The 20,479-nt window shown below is 39.2% G+C and overlaps 1 protein-coding gene across 10 annotated transcripts in view; it reads right to left on the reverse strand.

The window, feature by feature from the left end:
• Positions 1–415: 415 nt before the first annotated feature.
• Positions 416–20,479, reverse strand: part of KLHL13 (kelch like family member 13) — an 80,268-nt gene continuing 60,204 nt past the window's right edge. For 9 of the 10 annotated variants that reach the window (XM_038164590.1, XM_038164588.1, XM_038164586.1 and 6 more), the window contains 3 exons: positions 15,715–16,510; positions 8,455–8,568; positions 416–6,889 (listed from right to left, as the gene is read on the reverse strand). In XM_038164590.1, coding sequence (XP_038020518.1) covers positions 6,402–6,889; positions 8,455–8,568; positions 15,715–16,510 — 1,398 coding nt within the window. In that variant the 3' untranslated portion in view covers positions 416–6,401. The remainder of the gene's footprint in view (positions 6,890–8,454; positions 8,569–15,714; positions 16,511–20,479) is intronic. The other variant, XM_038164589.1, reaches the window with a different exon arrangement.

The following is a 20,479-nucleotide window of genomic DNA, read 5'->3' on the forward strand; positions in this document are numbered from 1 at the left end:
TATTTTATATATATATATATATATATATATATATATATATATATATATATATATATATATATATATATATATATATATATATATATATATATATATATAGTGCCCTGTGAGCACCCAATGCAAGTACATATCTGAGAGAGACAAATATTCAAAACTAAAGTTAACAAGCACAGGCCAAAACAATCTGCATTTAAATGTATTAAACAGGGCAGGCCTGTTTTTCAAAGCAATTTTTTTTCCCCAGAAGTGATTAAGAAAACACATGATCCCTCTTTATCCCAATTAACAATGCAGCACCCGTCAGAAGGAATTTTATGACTCTGTGATGGTATTTATTGACAGCTGTCAAACATTTGGGTAAAAAATATGGAAAGATACACTGGCAGGCACTGAGTAAGAAACATGGGGAGGGGACTCAGGTGATCAGTGGTGTGTTTATTTCGGTGCATAAAACATGTAAGGAAAATTATTTCCACATTTCTAAGAAAAGGTTACAAGCAACGAAAAACAAATGGAAAAGAAACCAAGCAATTTTTTTTTACAGTAACTTTGAACAAGGGAGGTAAAGGCAAAGTTATTAATTCAACAGAAGCCAAGTATCTTGGAACAATCCTGGTTATGAGGAACACAGGTTAAAACAGACTAATTTTTCCTACATTAATGAATACTGTTCTGTGAAACAATGTTTAAAATGTGAAATGCTCCTACAGTTCTTTTTCCTGTAGCATTGTGCAGACAGAGGAGAATAAACAAATTTGCTCTCTACTGAGAGCTGGAACGTGTGACCCAATCCTGACCTTCCCTCCCGCCATCTCCATCCGGGCACAGAAGGAAGAGCAGACCCAAAGGCCAACAAAAAGTATGGTTACCCAAGGAGTTCCTGTGCCTGCCCCCTCCCAGAGCCCTCAGCAGCTCATGTGCACAACTCTCCTTGCAAACGGGACAAGGACACTCTGGTGGTCTTTAGATGCCCAGGTTATTAAAATTTTCAGCCTGACAGATTTGCCTCGTGCACACAGATTTTAGCTGGGTTTGAGAACACCTTGCAAAGCAGTGAGGGGCTGGCGGGGAATTAAATGTCAAAGCCATGGCCCTCAATCCACAGCTCCACGTGGTCTTTAGCTCCACAGGTACTTTGGATGTAAGAACCCAAGCTCAGATTGATTTTGGAACTCAATCAACAGGCAGCAGGGAAGACAGGAGGTGCTCTTACACACGGAAACAGATGCCAGACAGCACAGAATGCTTGGTCTGAGGGAGAATACAGCAACAGGCCAGCCAAGAGTGCAAGCAGGTACAAATAACTGAGCTTTGACTCACTTAAGCCAACTATAAGTTATTTAAAAAAAAAAAATATATATATATCACTCCCCATTCAGTCTGTGAGAGCTGAAAGTCCAAACTAACCTCTAAACCATGACAAAAAAAATCTAAAATAATATGCATTTTTGTTCCAGTCCCAAACACATTTTCATCTGAGATCTTTTCACATTGCAAAATGATTTCTCCTAAACACTTAAGAAACAGAACTCCAAATAGAAAGGGTTTAATAACCATGTGGACAGCCTGACAGCATGCAGCTCTGAAAGAGCCACCTGAGCCTTTTGCTCCCGCTGCAGACTCACAGAGGCAGTGCTCATTTCATGAATAAAAAGTTAAAAACTCAAACAGCAGCAATAAATACTCCCAAAGATGGGGGCAAAAACAGCACTCGAGCCAAAGTAATACATATAGTAGGAGACCATCCTCTCAGGAATGTCAGCCACTTGTGGCTCCTGCTGTAGCACCACTCCCAGGTTACCTGGGCTACATCTCTATACTAATTACCAGGTCATCAAAGAGCTCTGGAGGACTCGTGTGTCACTGATGGTGGCAGTCCTGAAAAAAACAAGCCGTGTTGTTTCAGGTTGTGAAAACACATCCCACCAGGTCTTCCCCAGAGTGGGAAATCAGCAGGTCCAGAGCTGGACACAAATATGGAGCCTTCTGACAGAGAACTTCACTCAATGACCTGTGAAAGACTGGCAACGGTGTGACCTGGTGACAGGCAGGAAAGCCATCGGGATTTCCTAGCTGGCTCTCAAACTGCAATCACCTTTTCACAGCTGAAGGGTCCTGCAATACTCACGGGACTAAAAACTTTATCAATTAAGCAAAGAATAACTCTGTCCTTTAAGACTTTTTTTTCTGACCTCATTTGCACACAAAGAATAATTATTCACATGTAAAATATAAAAGAAAAAATACCCAATGAGCTACATATGGTGTGCAAGTAAAGAACACTTTCACAGAGCATGGAAAGTATAAAGTGCCACATGAGAGCTTGACTCTCCCTCCAGATCTCTGGGTCACCACTGCACAGCACCCTCCACACACCACGGAAGGTGCAAGCCAGGAGAAATGGGACACACATCACTCCTGCAACATGCACATATCTTTCACTAGCTTAAAACTGATTTTATATTTCCAAGAATGCACAAGCTGAATTACAAATACATTTATCAACAGTGGGTTATTTTCTCTCTTGATGTAAGTGCCACTAAAAAAGCCTCTGCTTTATCTGTTCTGATCAGGAGCAGAGGAACTAACAGAGATATCAGCTACCAAGGACATCAAGTCAAGCCAAGGATTAAAAAAACAGTGACCAGCAGAGTCAGACACCAGTGTAAAGGTGAGGTAATCACCAGCTGGAGGGCAAATTAAGAAGGAACAATAATCCTGGTAGGCAGAATGAACTTTGCAAAGAAAAGTGTTATGATCTTTTCTTATCAGATCATCCTCAACTCTTTGGTTAGAAACTTCTCCAGATATCTGTACTGCACTTGTTGCTGCGGTATCAAATTATTTTTTGATGTCCAACCAGCCCATCAGATTAAGACTGTAAGCCTTTAGGTAGAACTTAATTTATCTGCATGCAAACTGCTCTAATCCATGATTGCCATTATTGCACTAAAGGACCAGACTACTGGTTTGAGCTTCTGACTGTCACTATAATGCTCCCCCTTGGAGATCCCTCAGAAACAGAATGGGCAATTTAAAAATAGCATTGTTTATAAGAAAACAGCTCACTTTTGTCCTGAGAACAGGTAAAGTGATTCTTCCACCCAAGGGGCCTGTAGAGCCACAGCCAGGCTGTCAGCCACGTTCTGCTGCACCAGCGCTCATCCCTTCAGCACAACTCCTTTATCCCACGTAGCACAAGACTGGCTGGATCCCTGCAGGAACTGCTTTCCCTGGACCAGGCTCTTGGACTTTACAACTTTCTAAGGGGAGGGGATCACAGAAAAATGGATACCAGCAGACGATGAACTCTCTGATGCTAACAAGGCAAAGAAACTTTACATAACCTGGATTTTCCCAGGTCTTCTTCCCCATTGTTCTTGTCCTATCTCAAAACACAGAACAAGGGAAATGTCATCTCACATGCCTGGAGTCAGAGTGCTGGCTTTTACAGGGATACCAGATGGGCCTTTGGGCAAACTGTATATGGAAGTGAGCCCTTTTGGCATTTGCTGCTAATTGGGCACCAAAAAAGCAAAGTCTGAATGCATTTCGCAGCGTGTGTCTGCATCACTGGGAGAGGGCAGACAGCTCCCGTGGCTCTCCCAGCTGGCACACCTTGCAACCCTAATTTCATTCAAGTCAAATAGCTATAATTGCTTTTTATCCAGATGCTTTTCTGATTCAGGTACTACAACTGCAACATGAGAGAATCCAAGATTCATGAAGAGGCAGCCTGAGTGGAAATGGAAATTTGGTGTATCCATGTGTTTACCTATGGCTGTGGATTCAGAGCCAGAAAGGGGTTCTTATGCTATGGTTAAGAAAGACTCAATGAGCATCAAGTCATTTCATACTACATTACAGAAGAAACCAGTTTGCAGTTTTGGGCAAGTCTTTGATGTTTGCTTTTCAGTCCTAGTGAATAAACGTTAACTAATGTAATTATAAACACTTTAATCCAGAGGGAGATTTAAAAAAAAAACAAAAACAAAACCAACAAAAAACCCCAAAGATTAATTTGATTGAAGCACTACATTTAATCCACTGATGACAAAACGTTCAAAAGTAATTCTTCCATTTTTCATATAACAAATAATGAGTAAAAAAAACCAAAACAAAAACAAACAAAACAAAAACCCCTCAACATTGTGGCCATATGCCAGCTCCTGGCTATACAAGGCTCAGACACAACACTGACATCCTGGCTTTAAACCACCTCAGAACGATCAGAACCCATGTTAAACTTCTTCCAAACAGAGAACACCAGTGAAGATGCCCACTTTTAAACACTGTGTCCCTCATCCCCAGCATAAAAAGAGCAGGTTATATTTACATTATCCCAAAGGAATTGCAACTCCTTCTAGTATTTTTCAGTTTAATTAATAAAAGAGACACTGAATATGGATTTCAGGGGATTTAAACTCAAGCAGGATCTAAAATCTGGTCTTTGAGCTGGAAAAAAATTAATAGCATGTGACACTTAAATGATTGAAAATCCTTGAACAACAGAGCAACATGTTTCTATCCAGTGCTTTGAACATCATAAGAAGAGTATTCTTAGGGTGATGAATCAATTTATCTTCACTGGCCAGTTTCCAGGAGTATCCACTGGTGCCACTATTCCACCTGCAACAACCTTGCACAGCCACATGGAATTGAGACTTCAATTTTTTAAAGAGGAAGAATTGATTTTGATTTGAACTAAAACAATTACGAAACCTTAAGCTTACATGTAGATTTTGGTAGTGACCATTACTAGTAAACTGCACAAAGAATAAATATCAGTACTTCCAAATCTGACGTCACAGTAATCCTGCTGCTTGATCCCTGCATCAAGCAGGGACAAAACACAAATAGCAAAATCCCAAAAAAGTCCATTAAGTTTTACTTGGTTATTATTAATAGGTAACACAATAAGCTGGTTTAAACAGTTTTCCCCAGAGGATGCCCCTGTGACTGTATTCATTAGCAAAATGACTTGTAACATGAAGGGAAGTTCAGAACAATCACAATGGCATAATCAGAGCTGCAGTTTGTCAGCAGGGCGCTGTATTTTGGAGCAGGTAAAGATCCCTGTGAATTTGCAGGGCTGCACACATAAGCAGTTCTCCAAGGGAAAAAAAAATTAAGACTGGTTTTTCATCAGTCCCTAACAGTAAAATGAACACATCAGACCAAAATAGTTTCTTAAAAGTAGGTCAAAAATACCCATTCATGATCACTGGTGCATTGGTTTCCTAGCAGGTTCACCTACCCGGTGGATATACGTCACACGTATCCTGGAGACAGTGAGGCAGAGGAAGAAAACCAAATACATTAATGAGGTAGCTTAGACTGGTAACTGCAGTTAAAAGTTTTATTGAACAAAAGAAGGTAAAATGTGGTAGTCCAGGTTCACTGAGCAAAAGCAGCTCTCTCACTGAAGCTGCACTTTGTGCTAAATAACCTTATTAACTGAGACTATACAGAGGACACATTACGCAAGTTATCTCAACAGCAAAGGAGAAAAGGTAGATTAAATTTGATCGGATGGAACCATTTGGTCAAATTCAGTGGCTTAGGTTACTGATTCTAGCCCTTAACTACCCATATTCAGTACAGCCATAGCATAGAATACACAACTGCACTGAATTCCCATTTGTTAATAGTGTGTGCTCCCATGCAAGCGGAAGCCGATTCCTAAAAAAAAAAAAACCAAATTAAAAAACACAAACCTGTTTAGGACGTTTTGTTTGAAGCATCATTCAACTGACTCAGGAAAAACACTCGATATATGTTATTAAAAAATCCCGGCCTCTACAAGGTCCGCTCCTGTACAGTGCTAATATTTTAAAATTATTTTATTTCTTCCCTCTGCCTAAGAAACTTCATATGCTCTGAAAGCACCCACAAAGTCAGGTGGGTAAAAGATATGTCAAAAATACTCTGTGTAAAGAGGGAGGTAGCTCAGGCCCCTTGGCAACCTTCAGAGAGTTCACATTGATGTGGTCTACCTACCCTTGTGATCTGCAGTCAGAAATGAATGGAAAAAGGATTTCAACATGAAATTCAGTGACATGTTCAATACAAATTTGACTCACTGGGCTCCCAAATGTAAGCTACAAGGTACCTCACACCCAACATACAACATTAATAACGTACCTAGCTCATACATTTTATAGACAATACCCTCTCATTTGTTAAACATTTGGCTCGGGCGAGTACATCTTTTTTTGTCAACCACTTGAGAGACATTCTAGGCCAAACAAACAGCACAAATAATGTCAAAGTCTTTTTTTTTTTCCAGTAATTGTATGAAATGCTGTAGGCTAAGCCTAACAGAAACTACTGAAGAAAAATAACAGACCCCATGATGCAGAGCAGAGGTGTTACTACAAGATGGTGAGCCAAGGGATGGTTTAAGGTGCTGACAGAGGAGACTCTCTGGACGGTGACCCTGTATTGTCCTCTGGAGGGAAAACAGTGAGAGTGCAGGCTCGAATGCCACCAAGGGATTCTGGAAGGTCAAATACTTTATGCCACTCATCTTTTTCTGGATCATACTTCTGAACTATTTCCACCATACACCGGTTATTCCAAGAATATCCTCCAACAACATAGATTTTATTTTCAAAGACAGCAACCCCAACATCACTTTGCCCACGTAACATGGCGGCAATTGGAGTCCACTGGTCTAGAGTTGGGGAGTAATATTCACAGCTTAGAACATCATCATAATCACTGGTTCCTCTGAAGTGATTTCCACCAATAACATACAGCTTGTCTCCTACAGTACACATGCAATGCAGACCTCTGACTGTCGTCATCGGAGCTTTCTGAGTCCATTTGTCTGTGTCAGGGTCAAAGCACATGAGTTCCTTTTGGAAAGTGTCATGGGTAATTCCCCCTAAAGAGACAAGACACGTGTTAGAGGAGTGCTCACCCTAATAAGCATTAAATAACAAAAAATACATTTTACTGAAAGAATTCTATCTTCCTTAAAACATCTTCATTCTAGCTTAGATTACTATCACAGAAATACTCCATTTCAAATGACATTTGTTCCTTTAAATGGGAATATGGACAGAAGCCATGTCTCACACTGCACCTCATTACACAATTGATACTGGCAGATTAAAAGAACAAAAAACTGTTACCTATGCTTCTACTTTGCAAATTTATTTCTTTGCTTGTATTCATTGAGTTTGCTAGTTATGTTTCTCACCATCAAGAATCCATTTCCCTTTCAAATTCTGATACTATGCCACTGTGTTTAAAGTATCACATAGCAGAATTTTCATCAAAACACTTTTTTTCATCAACTTCAAGTGAATAGAGAGAGGACACACATTTCAAATATTCTTCAGTTAATAGTTACCTAGGGTTCCCTCTACATTTACCTTCTCCATAGCTCCCTGCAAAAGCATTTGGAGAGGCTCCAGGACAAAAGGAAAAGAAAAATCTGTGGGATCGACATGAAAAAACCACAGCAGACAGCATATGTATGTGCCACCTGCAGTAAAACAAGCAAAATGGGCAAAACACAACTGACAGCAGCACGGCAATTAGGAGCTCAATGGACTTGCTCACAGAAAAATAGGCACCTGTATCTCACAGTAAATTCTAAAGCAAATTCCTCCAAGCCTACTGGGACAAGAGCCCCTAAATGAAGCTGCTCCAGCACATCCCTCCACCAGTTCTTGTCAGCTAAGCATCCTTGTCCCATCTCCTGCCCTGAATTTCAGCTTAGTTCTTAAGAGGACGTCCTTTACAATTTCAGCAGGAGAATACAAGCCTGTGATGCCTGCAATGATCACTGACAGACAGATTGAATCTTCTTTAAAAATTAAGCTAATAACAGATTTTTAGACAACCCATTTGGAAAAAAAAGTAATGAAACTACAACCTCAGTGACACACAGGACAAGCATATTTCAAATAAAAAACAGTGAAAGTACAGATATCACTTATATGCTATGATTAATATGAGAACTTAGCCCTTTCCATTACCTCAATGAAGGCAAACATTGTTTAAAGTTATAAAATTTCCAATGCATTATAAAGGTTATTGGGAGGGTGTTTAATTGCTATATTATATCATAATACATGTTATAATTATTTAATACTGTCATACACAATTATAATTATATAGTATAAAAATATTATGTTTAATTATATTGCTATATAAATTTATATTTGTGGCTAAAGAAAACTTTATTTTGATTGATAAAGTGAGTAAGTGCTTTGGAATTCAGAGCTATTCAATTAACAAGCATAATATTATCTACAATAACTTTGTCAGAGCCAGCAGTGTATGTGCTGTTTGATTGGCTTTATATGAAACTGCATCATTACTGATACCATGGCAATCAGATGCAACCACAGATTTATTTGTACTGTCTGCTGCTGAAACAGAAAAAGTCAGACAAGGAATTGTCTCACAGAGATGATGTCACAGGCATTATTTATTTACCTGAAATATACATTAACCCCCCATACACGGTTCCAGCGTGACCATAGTGGGGCTCGTTCATTTTTGCCACGTAGCTCCACTCGTTCATTCTGGGGTTGTAACATTCCACAGTGGCTGTTGGAGACAAATGAGAGCACAGAAGTGTTGAAAGCAGCACGGCAGGTTGGTGCTGAGCTCAGTGCAGTGGCAGAAAGATTCACAGAGGAAGTGCCAACAAGTAACACTGCTCAGCTGAGGGAGTCTCAAGGGAATTCTGGAGCACTACCACAGAAACAGAACAGATGGGGCTGGAAAGGGCCTCTGGAAATCATCTCCTCCACCTCATCCAGCTCCTCTGCTAAAGCAGGGTCACCAAGAACAGGCTGCATAGGATTGTGTCCAGCTGGGTTGTACCAGCAGCAAACTTGCTCAGAGAACACTCTGTGTTCTAATTTTCTATTCTGTGTGCTAATTTTCTATTGTATTACAGTATTTTATTAAGGATTTGCACAGCAGCATACAGCACAGCATATGCAAGTCATTACATCAATTTACAAAAGCCAAGCTTAAAAGAAAAAAAAATTAAACATCCCTGAATCTGGCAAGGAGATAAGCAGTGGCTGTGCTGATGCACAACTCCATTTGTGCAGTTTTCCCTGTGAGTTGGAATGTTAGAATGATCAAGGGTTTTATCAGATCAGAAATCACAGAGGACAGTAGCCAGCAGTACCCAGGAGTCAGAGCAGAACGGATTCCTGAGAGGGAAAACTCTCCAGTGTAAGATGGGAGAGATGCAGGCTGCAGGAAAAGGGCTGCAAAAAGCACAGGGAATAGAAATAGAAGGCAGATTCAAAAATGGAGCAAGTTCTAGGTCTGGCACCTTGACTACTACAGTATGATCAGAGGGGCACAAGGTCCTCAAAACACCCATAATATAGTGACTTTATGATGCACAGAGAAATTGTCAATAATTATCTCAAAGACAAATTAGATCTCATTTTAAATAATTGAAGACTGCTTAATCTTTGTTGGATGTTTATGAACTATACCTAGAAAAATTGAATCTGTCTTTAAATTGGCATTTTACTTGCTCTAGAGCAAGGTTTTTATTGAATCATGAGTAGAAAATCTGAGTCAGCTCTATGGAATCAGTGATGGTGACTTAATAGTGCAGGATCACACATCAACCAAGACAGAAAATACCCTTAGAATCTGAGAAACTTGTCATTTTAAAGGCAGAATCTAGTTCATTTTAGTTTAAGCCTAATTACAGAATTATAGAGCCAGTAAAGAACATCAGAGAGGAACACATAGTGAATATAAGGCACCTCACCCTAACTCCAAAGCTGATCCTCTGGATCATTTTAGAAGAGTATAGCTATGGTCTCAGACTACAGAAAAAAATCCCTAGTCATGAAAAAATTAGTATAGAGTACATTAAGAGTGACCTTCTGAATTCTCTTTTAGTTGCTGCATAACCTCTTTATTGTTGCAAAATGGGATGATAATACATAATTCCATGCAATCAGTGTCTCAAGTAGGTGCCCTGAAAATAGAAGCTTCCAGTTCTAAGTCAGAAATACTGTTTGGCAGCCAGCTGAGCATCATCTAAGGCTAGAAGTGAAAAATAAAAAAATCTATCTTGCACATAAGAATTGTTAAATTGCTACAGCACACTGGATTTGCTTCAGCTTTTCCCCACCCAGGAGCTGAACTTTAAATTTATGAAATGCAGAAAAGTGCCAGTCCAGAACATTAAGCTCATGATACAAGGCAAAACACACTAAAGATCTGCTTTTTTTCTGAACAAATCATATACATTGATTTGCATGTATAAAATTATTAATTTCATATTCTTCAAACTGTTTCAAAATAGTAATGAAATCTTGAAATGCATCTGGTTCTGTGCAAGTGGCCCACACAAGGACTCCCAGTTCTGCCAGCTCAGGGATGTGTAAGATGGACAAAAAATAACAAACCAATACAAAGGAACTGAAGTCAGGTGAAGTACCATATGCTTGATTTAAAAAATCTGCCCAATATATGGGCAAATTCCCAAGTTTACTCTAAGAGATCTGCCTTGGTTGTTTGGATTTTCTTAATAAAGACAGAAATCTCCTTTTTTTAAAAAAAATCATTATTTTCCATTTGATATGCTGCAGGCCTTCTGTAACCCATCATGGACTTAGCCACAAACCCAGTGAATGCTGGAGACACTCTCTTGCCCAAAGAAAGATATAGGCACAAAGAACTGATTCCACAAATGACACCTAAAATTACATCTGTGAGTTGTGTTTCTCTCCAGTGCCACCTTGACATCACCTGCAGTTTTTGCTCAATCCCCAAATAAACCCATGCTCGCTCTTGTAAACATATTCATCCATTCCAATATTCTTTTTTTTAAAAGGAAATCTCCTTTCCACTCTGCTCTATTTACCAATCAGAAGCAAAGATGTGCAGAAATTTCAAAACCAGAAGGAAACAGATTTGATGTGCGAGTAATTACAGCTGTCCCAGTTCCACCCCAAGGGCAGCCCCTTCCAACCCGTGCTCGTGCTCCTCTGTGCTGAAACATCGCTCTGCTGCTTCCACAAAAACTGCATCTCCTTCCCAAAGTGCTCACTGAGGTGAGGAACTTGTGTTTCTAACACGCTCCAAGGACAGGGAGAGCAGAGGATGGGCAAAGGAAGAGCAGAGCCAGCAGCAAACAGATGAACGTGACATTCAATGCTGGACAGCTTTATCTCACTCTGCACTACAAACTGCATTTAAGAGAGAAGCCATAGCCAAAACATCCCTTTAACAAGAGAAGACAAAACATGCAGAATTGGTACCCGTTACCACCACCACTATCACCATGTCGTAAAGATATTATTTATCTGAGAAAGGATGGTGCTGAGTCCAAGACCCATCACTTTCTGATGTGGCTTCAAAACTGTCTGTTACATTCCTAACACAGCCAAAGTATTGTCTGAAACTGTTTCAGACAAATTATTCCAACCCAAATCTCACATCCATTGTGCTCTAAAACAAAGCTAATCACTTTCCAGCTGAAAAACACTACTCTTAGATTGATCTATATACTTGTTTCCCTGTTACCTTGCAAGGTCATTCAACTTCTCTCTTTTAGCAAGATATTCCTCTGCACTGAAAAGAAAAAAAATTCAAAATTCCAGCTATTAAAGGTGCCCATAATTTAAGAGAGACAAATTCTTCCTTAGACAATCTCCAGACAGAGCAGAGTTCACAAAACAGTCTAAAACTGCTACTTTAATGCACCTAAGTGAGAGTGATGGATTCATTCTTCCAACACCATGAATGATTCAGACCAGGCTCTATTTATGTTTAACAGTAGAACTTCTGATGTGTTCATTACCATAATCCAAGGAAGACAGGCCTCATTTTAATAGAATTAAGCAATCTCAAAAAGACACAAAGTGTTGGCAGTCCCAAGGGATGTTCAGCCTGTTCCCATTTTATAGTGCCATCTGTCATGCTATTTAAGGAGTATATAGATATTTAACACTTCTCTGTCAGTAGCTTCTTAAGTGTCTTGAGGTCTGTTACAGCAGCACTTAGCAACTCTGTGATGTCCCAAAACCCAGGCTCTTAACTTTGTTATACTACTTCTATAATACATCTTATTCATGTACAACTCTAAGCTGACTTGGTTAAATAGTCCTGACTATTTTTGTCCTAGCATAGCAAGGAGCCACTCCAAAATAAGCCTCTGCACAAGAGGTCCTCTAGTTCACACTCTGGTCTGATATTCACAATACTACTCTGACAGTGAGCAGCCCAACTGGATACTGGTGCATATCAATCAACAACATTTAAAATACATTAGCTGTATCTTTATATACATACATATATATGTACACACACACACTCACAGGGGAAGTTTTTACATAAACAAGGAAGGTTCAACATCATAGAGGGCATCTGGAAAACAAGTATATTCCAACTTGATGGGCAGAGGGTCAAAAGAACAGGTAACTGGCCTGGCAGTTTTCTCTTTCTGTCCTTATTGCAGCATGATGAATGAATCTGTGGTTTAGTCACAACCCAACTTCCCCTAAAGTGTTGAGGAAAAGCCCATTTATAAAAACCCCAAACTCTACTCCAGCCTATCAACAGCAGAGCCTGAAGTATCTGGAACATACCCAATGCACAAGTTTTCTCTTACTTACACACACAGCTTCTGCCATCATCAAGCACCACAACTGAACTCTTACAATGAGCTACAAAAATCTTCTTGTCAGAAGAGAAAACAGTCTCCAGTGTTCAGCTGGAGTCTGCCAGTGTGCTGTGCTTCACAAGTATCTTTGTGAGCCACACCTGCTTTTCCCATTGTCTCTTTCTCCAAAAAGTCTTGTTTTCTGCACACCTGCCCTCTCCAGGCTGGGCTCCTCCCGTGCCCAAGGGCTGCTCTCCTGCCTTCTGGAAATACCTCTGGCCTTGACACTTAAAGGGAACTAACCAGAATTATCTACAATCCTTCCAGGAGGGGTGCTTAATTCTGCACAGCCCTAAGCTGTCACAGGGTTGAAAAATCTAAATTATAGTGTCACAATTCAGGACATTTAAAGAATACATTTATCACATTCCAACACATGCACCCTGTACATGGAAATTCACTCATCCTGTCCAGTGAACCAAACTTTTCCCAATGGCATGCACTGGTAAAACAGCAGCTCATTTTTACACTAAAGCAAGTATGCAAATGTAGAAAGTGACATTCACAAAGTTCTCCGAAGAAGAAACATCTGAAAACTGTTTTCAGAAGGTTTGATAGAAAGCCTCAAAAACTATAATTTTTATGCCCATGAATGTCAGGGGGGAAAAGAAATAGTTTTAGTAACTTTAACTCTCTTTTCCATAAGAGCCCATTTTCCAGAAAGCTCAATTCAGGTTTTGGGAATTTTTCCTCTCTAACAACAGACTGAAATTAGTTTGAACCCAAGGGCAACTTCTTTAATATCTGTCCAACACAGATTTGACCTTCTCTCTTTGAAAAGCCTTAGAGCTTTTCTCTTCTGAACAGAATGGGAAGTTTAAGCTGGATTGCATCTTCCAGTTGTCAAGGTTTATGAAAGAAATATGAAAATGAAAAGTGACTCACCTCACAATTAACAAGAAAAGAACCTGAAGCCCCAAATCAAAGCATCAGACAGCTACAACATTTAGCATTTAGAGTGCTCCTCCCACAGAATGATCCAGTGGCATTTTTCAGGTCTGTGTGGAAATTGCTACAGCATTTTAATGATATCTTTACAAAAGAATTTTAGATAGGTGATAAATTTTGTATTTTAATTAAAGAAAGCAGAAAAGTTGAGGTCAGCAGAATGATACTGCTTGATCTAATTTAAGGTAATGCTGCACTTAAAGCCTCCTTCACACACAGGTTGCACTGGCTTAGTGACAATATTATTTCATATTGATTCTGTCAGACTTGCAACTTTTCCACTGACATTTTTATAACCCTCATCTGTTCAGACCGTACAGTGCACAAGGTCAGCAATCTGATTATCTGCTATTAATTCATACTGTTAGAAAACAGCTCACCAAAGCTAATATCAGGTTTCCTGATACTCAAAGATCAATACATGTTATTTTGTACATTTAGTCGTCCAGAGGATATTGAGATTGTTTAGGATGTGTTTTCAGGTAAATAGTGATAATAGTAAAAAATTCTGTAAACCTCAGGATCTGCATCAGAAAATGGCTGTCTAGGGAAAACAAGTTATTGCTAAGCAGTTTCCCATCTTTTTGGAAAAGGAGGCATTTTTAAATGTCCCATCTCATCAAACATTGGAATGGAATTAAAATTTCTAGCAAAGCCAGGCCACTTTTTTCTAGTGGAAGCAGTGTACTGTATGTTTCCTATGAAAGTTTGCAACATGACAATTAATTAAACCTGTGTATGTGAATAACCAAGATGCAGTGATTTTAAGAAGCCACAGATCCTGCAGCAGAAATCAAGTTTTGTATTGTTTCAATTAAATATGTTTCTCACTGCACTTACAGATATCTGTGCATTTCTGGAAAGTAAATCTTGGTAGCAAGAGGTAGAAGCCACAAAGGGACAAGGGACAGTTGAGTATTAGGCTGAAAACAGCAAACTAAATGATGAGATGTTACATCTGGTTTAGATATCATATTATGCTAAACTTCCAAGCATAATCTCTATGACATTTCAATTTTAAAGCACAGACAAATGTACAGTTGAGTCTCATATCCAGACTAGACTAAATGCTAACCAATATGGCTTTGCAGGATGCAGTGGATTAATAGGGGTGATCTTCTGCATATTTTTGTTAAATTTAAACTTACCATGTATTTGTTATTTGTTTCTATCTTGTTCTCTGGAAACTGATATGGGGTTTTTTCTTCTGTTTTTGTTTGTTTGTTTCTTTTTTGGTGTTTTTGTTTTGTTTTTGTTTTGTTTGTTTGGGTTGTTTTGGGTTTTTTTTGGTCAAGCTAAATTAAATATCATTTGCGAGGGGGGAAAAGAAGAGGCACCAGGACCAACTCATTCAATCATTTGTACAAATAAGATCATAGGTGAAATATAACATTTTTAATAATTAAAAAGTCCAGAACATCAGACTATCTGAATCTCACTAATCTGTGAGTGAAACAAATCACAGTCAAAAGACTAAAACAAAGCAAAAAAACAAAAAAAAAAAAAAAAAAAACAAAACAAACCAAAACAAAAACAAACAAACAAATGAAAAAACCAAACCAAACCAAAACAAAAAAACCACAGCAGAAAACCCCTTGGCATTTCAAATACTATTCCAGAAAATGTTTGTCTTTTAAAATGCAATGTTCATTTAAGAGTGAGTTTCAGCTAGAGCCATGTATCCCTTAGGAATGGGTTTCATTTCTCAGCTGAAGTAATGATTAATTTTTTTCTTTTTAAAACTGCATTTATATTCCCCACACTTACACAGGCAGACATAGATGCTTACTTCATGTTTCCTGGTAAAGGCCAAGACACTGGATAATATGCATCAACACACAAGACATATGCGTTTGGAATTGTTTTGTGGGATCCTTTCTAAAATTAACTTCTAATTTGTATCTAGACAAATTAACTTCTAGACTTTGTATCTAACTTCTAATTTGTATCTAGACAAATTTCTCTCTGCATTTGCAGTATTCCCAGAAAGCAGCAGCACTCCAATGACTTCAGCTTGTTTCTCTCCACCCGCTCCCTGGGCAGAGGGTATTTGCAGGCCCAGCAGAGGGCAAGGGGCTGGCTCCAGGAGGACTCACCTAGCTCGCCCGCTGCATTCCGACCTCCGACTGCATACAAATGTCCTTTGAGGGCACTTAGGTGGAAGAAGGTCCGTTTCTCGTTTAGAGATGCCACTTGCATCCACTTGTTGTAGCGCGGATCAAACCTGAAGACCGTGTCCACCGCCGTCTTTCCCTTGGTGTCGTAATTGCTCTGGCCGCCCACCACGTAGAGGAAGTTGCCGATGACGGCGATGCCGTGCTGGTACCGCGGCGCGTCCATGGGAGCCAGGGACTTCCACTCGTGGGCCTTCTCGTCGTACATGCGCAGCTCCTTGCTGACCACCAGCTGCTGCCTGAGCACCCCGCCCAGCGTCACCAGGTGCGTGCTGTCCGAGCGGATGGCCGTCCGCTCCGACTGCATCACCGGCTGCATGTACGGCATCATTTGGTAATTGCTGGCCTCCAGAAGCAAGTTGACACAGGTATTGTCAGTTCTCATGAAGTCCACTGTCTGAACGTAGTTGATAAGATCCTGGGGTGTCATCAGGGGGAACCTGATGTTCTTCATGAGCTTGGCGGCGTACTCCATGCGAGGCTCCTCGTAGCGCAGCCAGCGACACGCCGCCTTGAAGAGTTCCAGTTCAGTGCAGTGCTTAAGGCTATTACTTGAAAGCACGAAGGCAAGACGTTCAAAAGGGAGTTTCACAAATTCACCAGTACTTAATAATGCAGGGAAGTTCTTCAGGATGAAATTATTAACATATTTATCCACTTCTGTGAGATTGTATGTGTTGGCAATTCGCCCAACCTCAACACAGTTTTCCAATGAAACCTATTAAGCAAACAGAAAAAGGAATCAAAACGCTTTCTTAATTTGGTGTCTAAATGATAATGTAAAATTTAATGAATACTGTAGAATCAGCAACATTTCAGCATTTGGCAGTGTTCAAGGTGATTTACACATGAGCAAATATTCAATGCAGTGTATATATTCATGACTGCAAAGGGAGACCCAATTTATTCCTTATTTTGAAGAAACAACTGAGACAAGTAACAAGCAGATGGCATATATTATGTCAAATACCTTATACAATGATGAGGCATAGCAGTTATATAGCACCTCATCTTTTAAAAGCTCTGAAAATATCTTTTTTAAGAAAGACATGTGGAAAATAAAATTAAGGGACAGGATATCAGCCCAAGGTTACAGAGAGCAAAACAAAAGTCTCACCATTAGGCATTTTCTGACATTAATCATTAAAATTTGTACTGGCATAATAAAACCAAAGAGAATGGCACAGCTAACCCCTGCATGCCTCATATTTCAGACAACTAATATTTACAGTGTTAAATCTCATGAATGCATTCCTTCAAAACAAACAAAAATGGATCTTTATAAACCAAGGCAGAGTTCTTACAGACTCTGTTCAAAATTAAATACATGTCAAAAATGAGGCAAAGGTGGTCATTTTAGATCATACATAATTTTTTAAAAGAATGAACCTAGGAGGATTTCCCCTAAAAATACCCAGCTCATTAAATGCTTTAGCAGTACGGATCACACCCTAATTTAACTCAGTACTGGAGTGACTTGGTATCATCTGTTTTACACTGTAGCTGCATCTATCTTTTTATATCTTTGGCTCCTGAATTTCTAAGGTCATCTGGGATCCAAGGCACAGGAAGGAAGAAACATGCCAGGTGTGGTGCAAACTTCTAGTGGGTTTTCAGTGAAGCCAGCCAGTTCCTTTCAGGAAGCTCTCTAGTACATGTGCCCAGCAAGTCAATCAAATGCTTCCTGCTGAGAATTGCAGCTTTTTTTGCATTCAAACTTTATTCCCGACCAAGCTTCATTTACACATGTTCTAGTCTCTGTGCATGTCAGTCCTACTCAGTGTCAACCATTTCCACAACTTTGTGATTCTCATTACATTCCTAATGCCAGAAGAACTTCAGCTTACAAATCTCACAGTTATTTTTAAAAAGATTATAAAGATTGAGGACTGGACCTGACTGGAGCCTAAGAATTCAAAAACCTTCAAATGACTTCTGGTCATGACAGAGATTAGAAGATTTTAATACTGTATAACTCAATCTGATCATTGTCCTTTAATACCAGACAATTCAAATGTCTAATGAGTACAGGAATAGGAGATTTTGTTAATTCACTAGAAACTGATCTAACTTGCCCTAGAGTTAAGATCTACAGTCATCCAAAGACTTCATTCAAGCATCTTGAAATGCCTACTAATCCTGTAATCAGGTCCTATCTATAAAATGATTGTGCAGCAGACTGTCAGGAGTTCTAGTATGAAAATATTTGTGCTTTATATACATGGCAATAATTTTTGTATTACAAGACAGACCACATTGTTTATATCAAAATATAATCACACCAACTAGCAACAGCCTATAAAATATTCTCTGACTGGTTTTGAGGATCAACTTCAAACAGATTGCCCAGAGAAACTGTGGCTGCTCCATCACTAAGGTGTCCAAGGCCAGGCTGGGTGGGGTTCTGAGCAACCTGGTCTAGTGGAATTTCTCCCAAGTTGTATTACAAAATAAAGCAATGGAAAAATCACCCCTTAACAAACAGCTGACTCGCAGTATACCACAAATCTTAACTCTTGTTATATAGTTACTGTATTTAAAAATCACTTTGGAATACATTGTCTGGCACCAAACTAGAGAGATGCAGTACTTCCTCCACATCAAAGTAGGCAGGCAGAAATTATTGCATACAGGAAAGGCATGCTTGAACTCAAAAGATCAAAGCAAAAGCTGTACAGGTTCTGTACCACTGGCACATGCCCAGGATGCAATAAAGTATTTGGAGCTATTGCTGTCTGCCACTTATCAAGTGCCCAGAGTGCATCGAGCTCTGCATTACCATAATTATGTTACACTGTAAATCCATGCAGCTGAGCATATTCCTGGACTTCTTACCTTTGAAAAATTTATTGACACATTACACACCGTTAATGACTGATGAACCTGACACCAGCAGCTTCCAGTCAGCCCCTGATTCTCGGAAAATTTACTTTATACTGCCTTTATTAATCCACTGGGACTGTACAGCACTCAGGGTTGTTTTTTTCATATATGATTGTAAGTACTTCCCATTATGCTTATGAAATTGTGCATTATGTTTGACTCACCAACAAATTCCCCTGCTTGCCTCAAATCAGGGTACCATATTAAATACTGTCTTAAAGGTTACTTTTCTTGCAAAATTACTGTTACCCTGTGTGCTGTGCTCTAAGATAATAATCAATGTCCCAGGCTAAATTATATTGCAAAGACTCAAAAGTCATAAAAATATATATTCTAGAGATTCTTAAATCCTGAGCCAAAAAATAATCCTTCAACAGAAAGAAATGCTATAGCTACTTCTACTTGAATATTCAAAATGGGACAGAGTTCAGCACAATAATGTTATTTAAATAAATACTTCAGTCACCCAAACATTGGGGGTTTTTTGTTTTTTTAGAAGTTTGACTTATGCTATGGTTCTGTGTGGAAGTCAGTCAATCAGGAGCTCTTCAATGAAGAGAAGGAACTGCTACTCTGGAAATCCCACTGAAGGGAACAGGAGGAATGGAAATACCAGGTGAAAATACATACACTGTACAATGTGTCCAATAACAAGTAAAAATACTCACAAGGAAAGAATTAAAAGCCATAAACATTCAAACAGCTAAGGAGTTCCAGAAGGAGTTGAGAATTTCAGTTAAATAAATCCTATTTTACATGGACTTTGACTACCAAGCAGAGCTGCACACTCACATTACTCATTGTAATTGCTCATTACAAAACAGAAGTTGCAGAAAACACTAAAAAGGTTTTCAAAAAAGAAAGGTCAAGCACAGCTCCGTGTTACAACAGCCTGAAAAACCCAACGCAAAAGCCAAAGTACTTTCTTGAGAAAGCAATTCACTTAATTCTTTGAAATTTTGGTAGCAACCATTTCCCAAGCTCTCATAAAAACTTAACTGACTATAAAATACTACAAAACTGGACACAGCAAAATGATTGCAAGTATGAGAGCCTTGGAGAACAGCTCAGGAAAAGCAGCATTCACAAAAAAATCAAGCCCTCAAACCTGGTAGCACAAAACAATCAGGCACCTAACTTTGTTTTGTGTCAATGGCTGTCAGACACGGAAGGACTTAATGCAGCGCTTCGAAGGGCCAAAGTCTAAAAGAGCACACACACCCCTGAAACCCTCAATTTTCCTATAGTTTCCCGTTGACAGAAGCCCAGGAAAAACAGCACAGAAATTTGACCAGCTCAGAAAACAGAATCCATTGTACCCCTACTGTACAAAGTCACATTTCTGGTGGCTGTCAGAACTGGTCCCAGGGTTAAATCCCACACTCCCACAAAACAGATAAACTTGCTCCACCCTCAGATAACCAAGCTTTTTTGACAAGACACGACTTCCAAGTATTAAGCCCTCAATATCTGAGTATTTCCTAGTAGTTACAGAAGTGTAGAGCACCAAATTATAGAAGGAACAAAATTTTTTGCAGGTACATCCAAATCCAAGACATTAATTTTCAATGTTTGGGAATGCTTTCTTTAATTACAGTGTAACAACCCTTTCCCCATTACCCTGTAATTTTCCTAAGTGCTGTAATCCACTTGGGTAAGTTTCACATCTTTCTCCATTTTGTACACTGCTGCTACTTTTGCAAAGTCAGTGTTGTGTCAAGAACTTACTACTCTGAAAACATTTCCACAGCATTTTTATGAATTGTATTTACATTACAGCTCAGTTAGATGTGAACATGAGAGT

This window comes from Motacilla alba, chromosome 4A (genome assembly GCF_015832195.1).
Source record: "Motacilla alba alba isolate MOTALB_02 chromosome 4A, Motacilla_alba_V1.0_pri, whole genome shotgun sequence".
NCBI classification, from domain to species: Eukaryota; Metazoa; Chordata; class Aves; order Passeriformes; family Motacillidae; genus Motacilla; species Motacilla alba.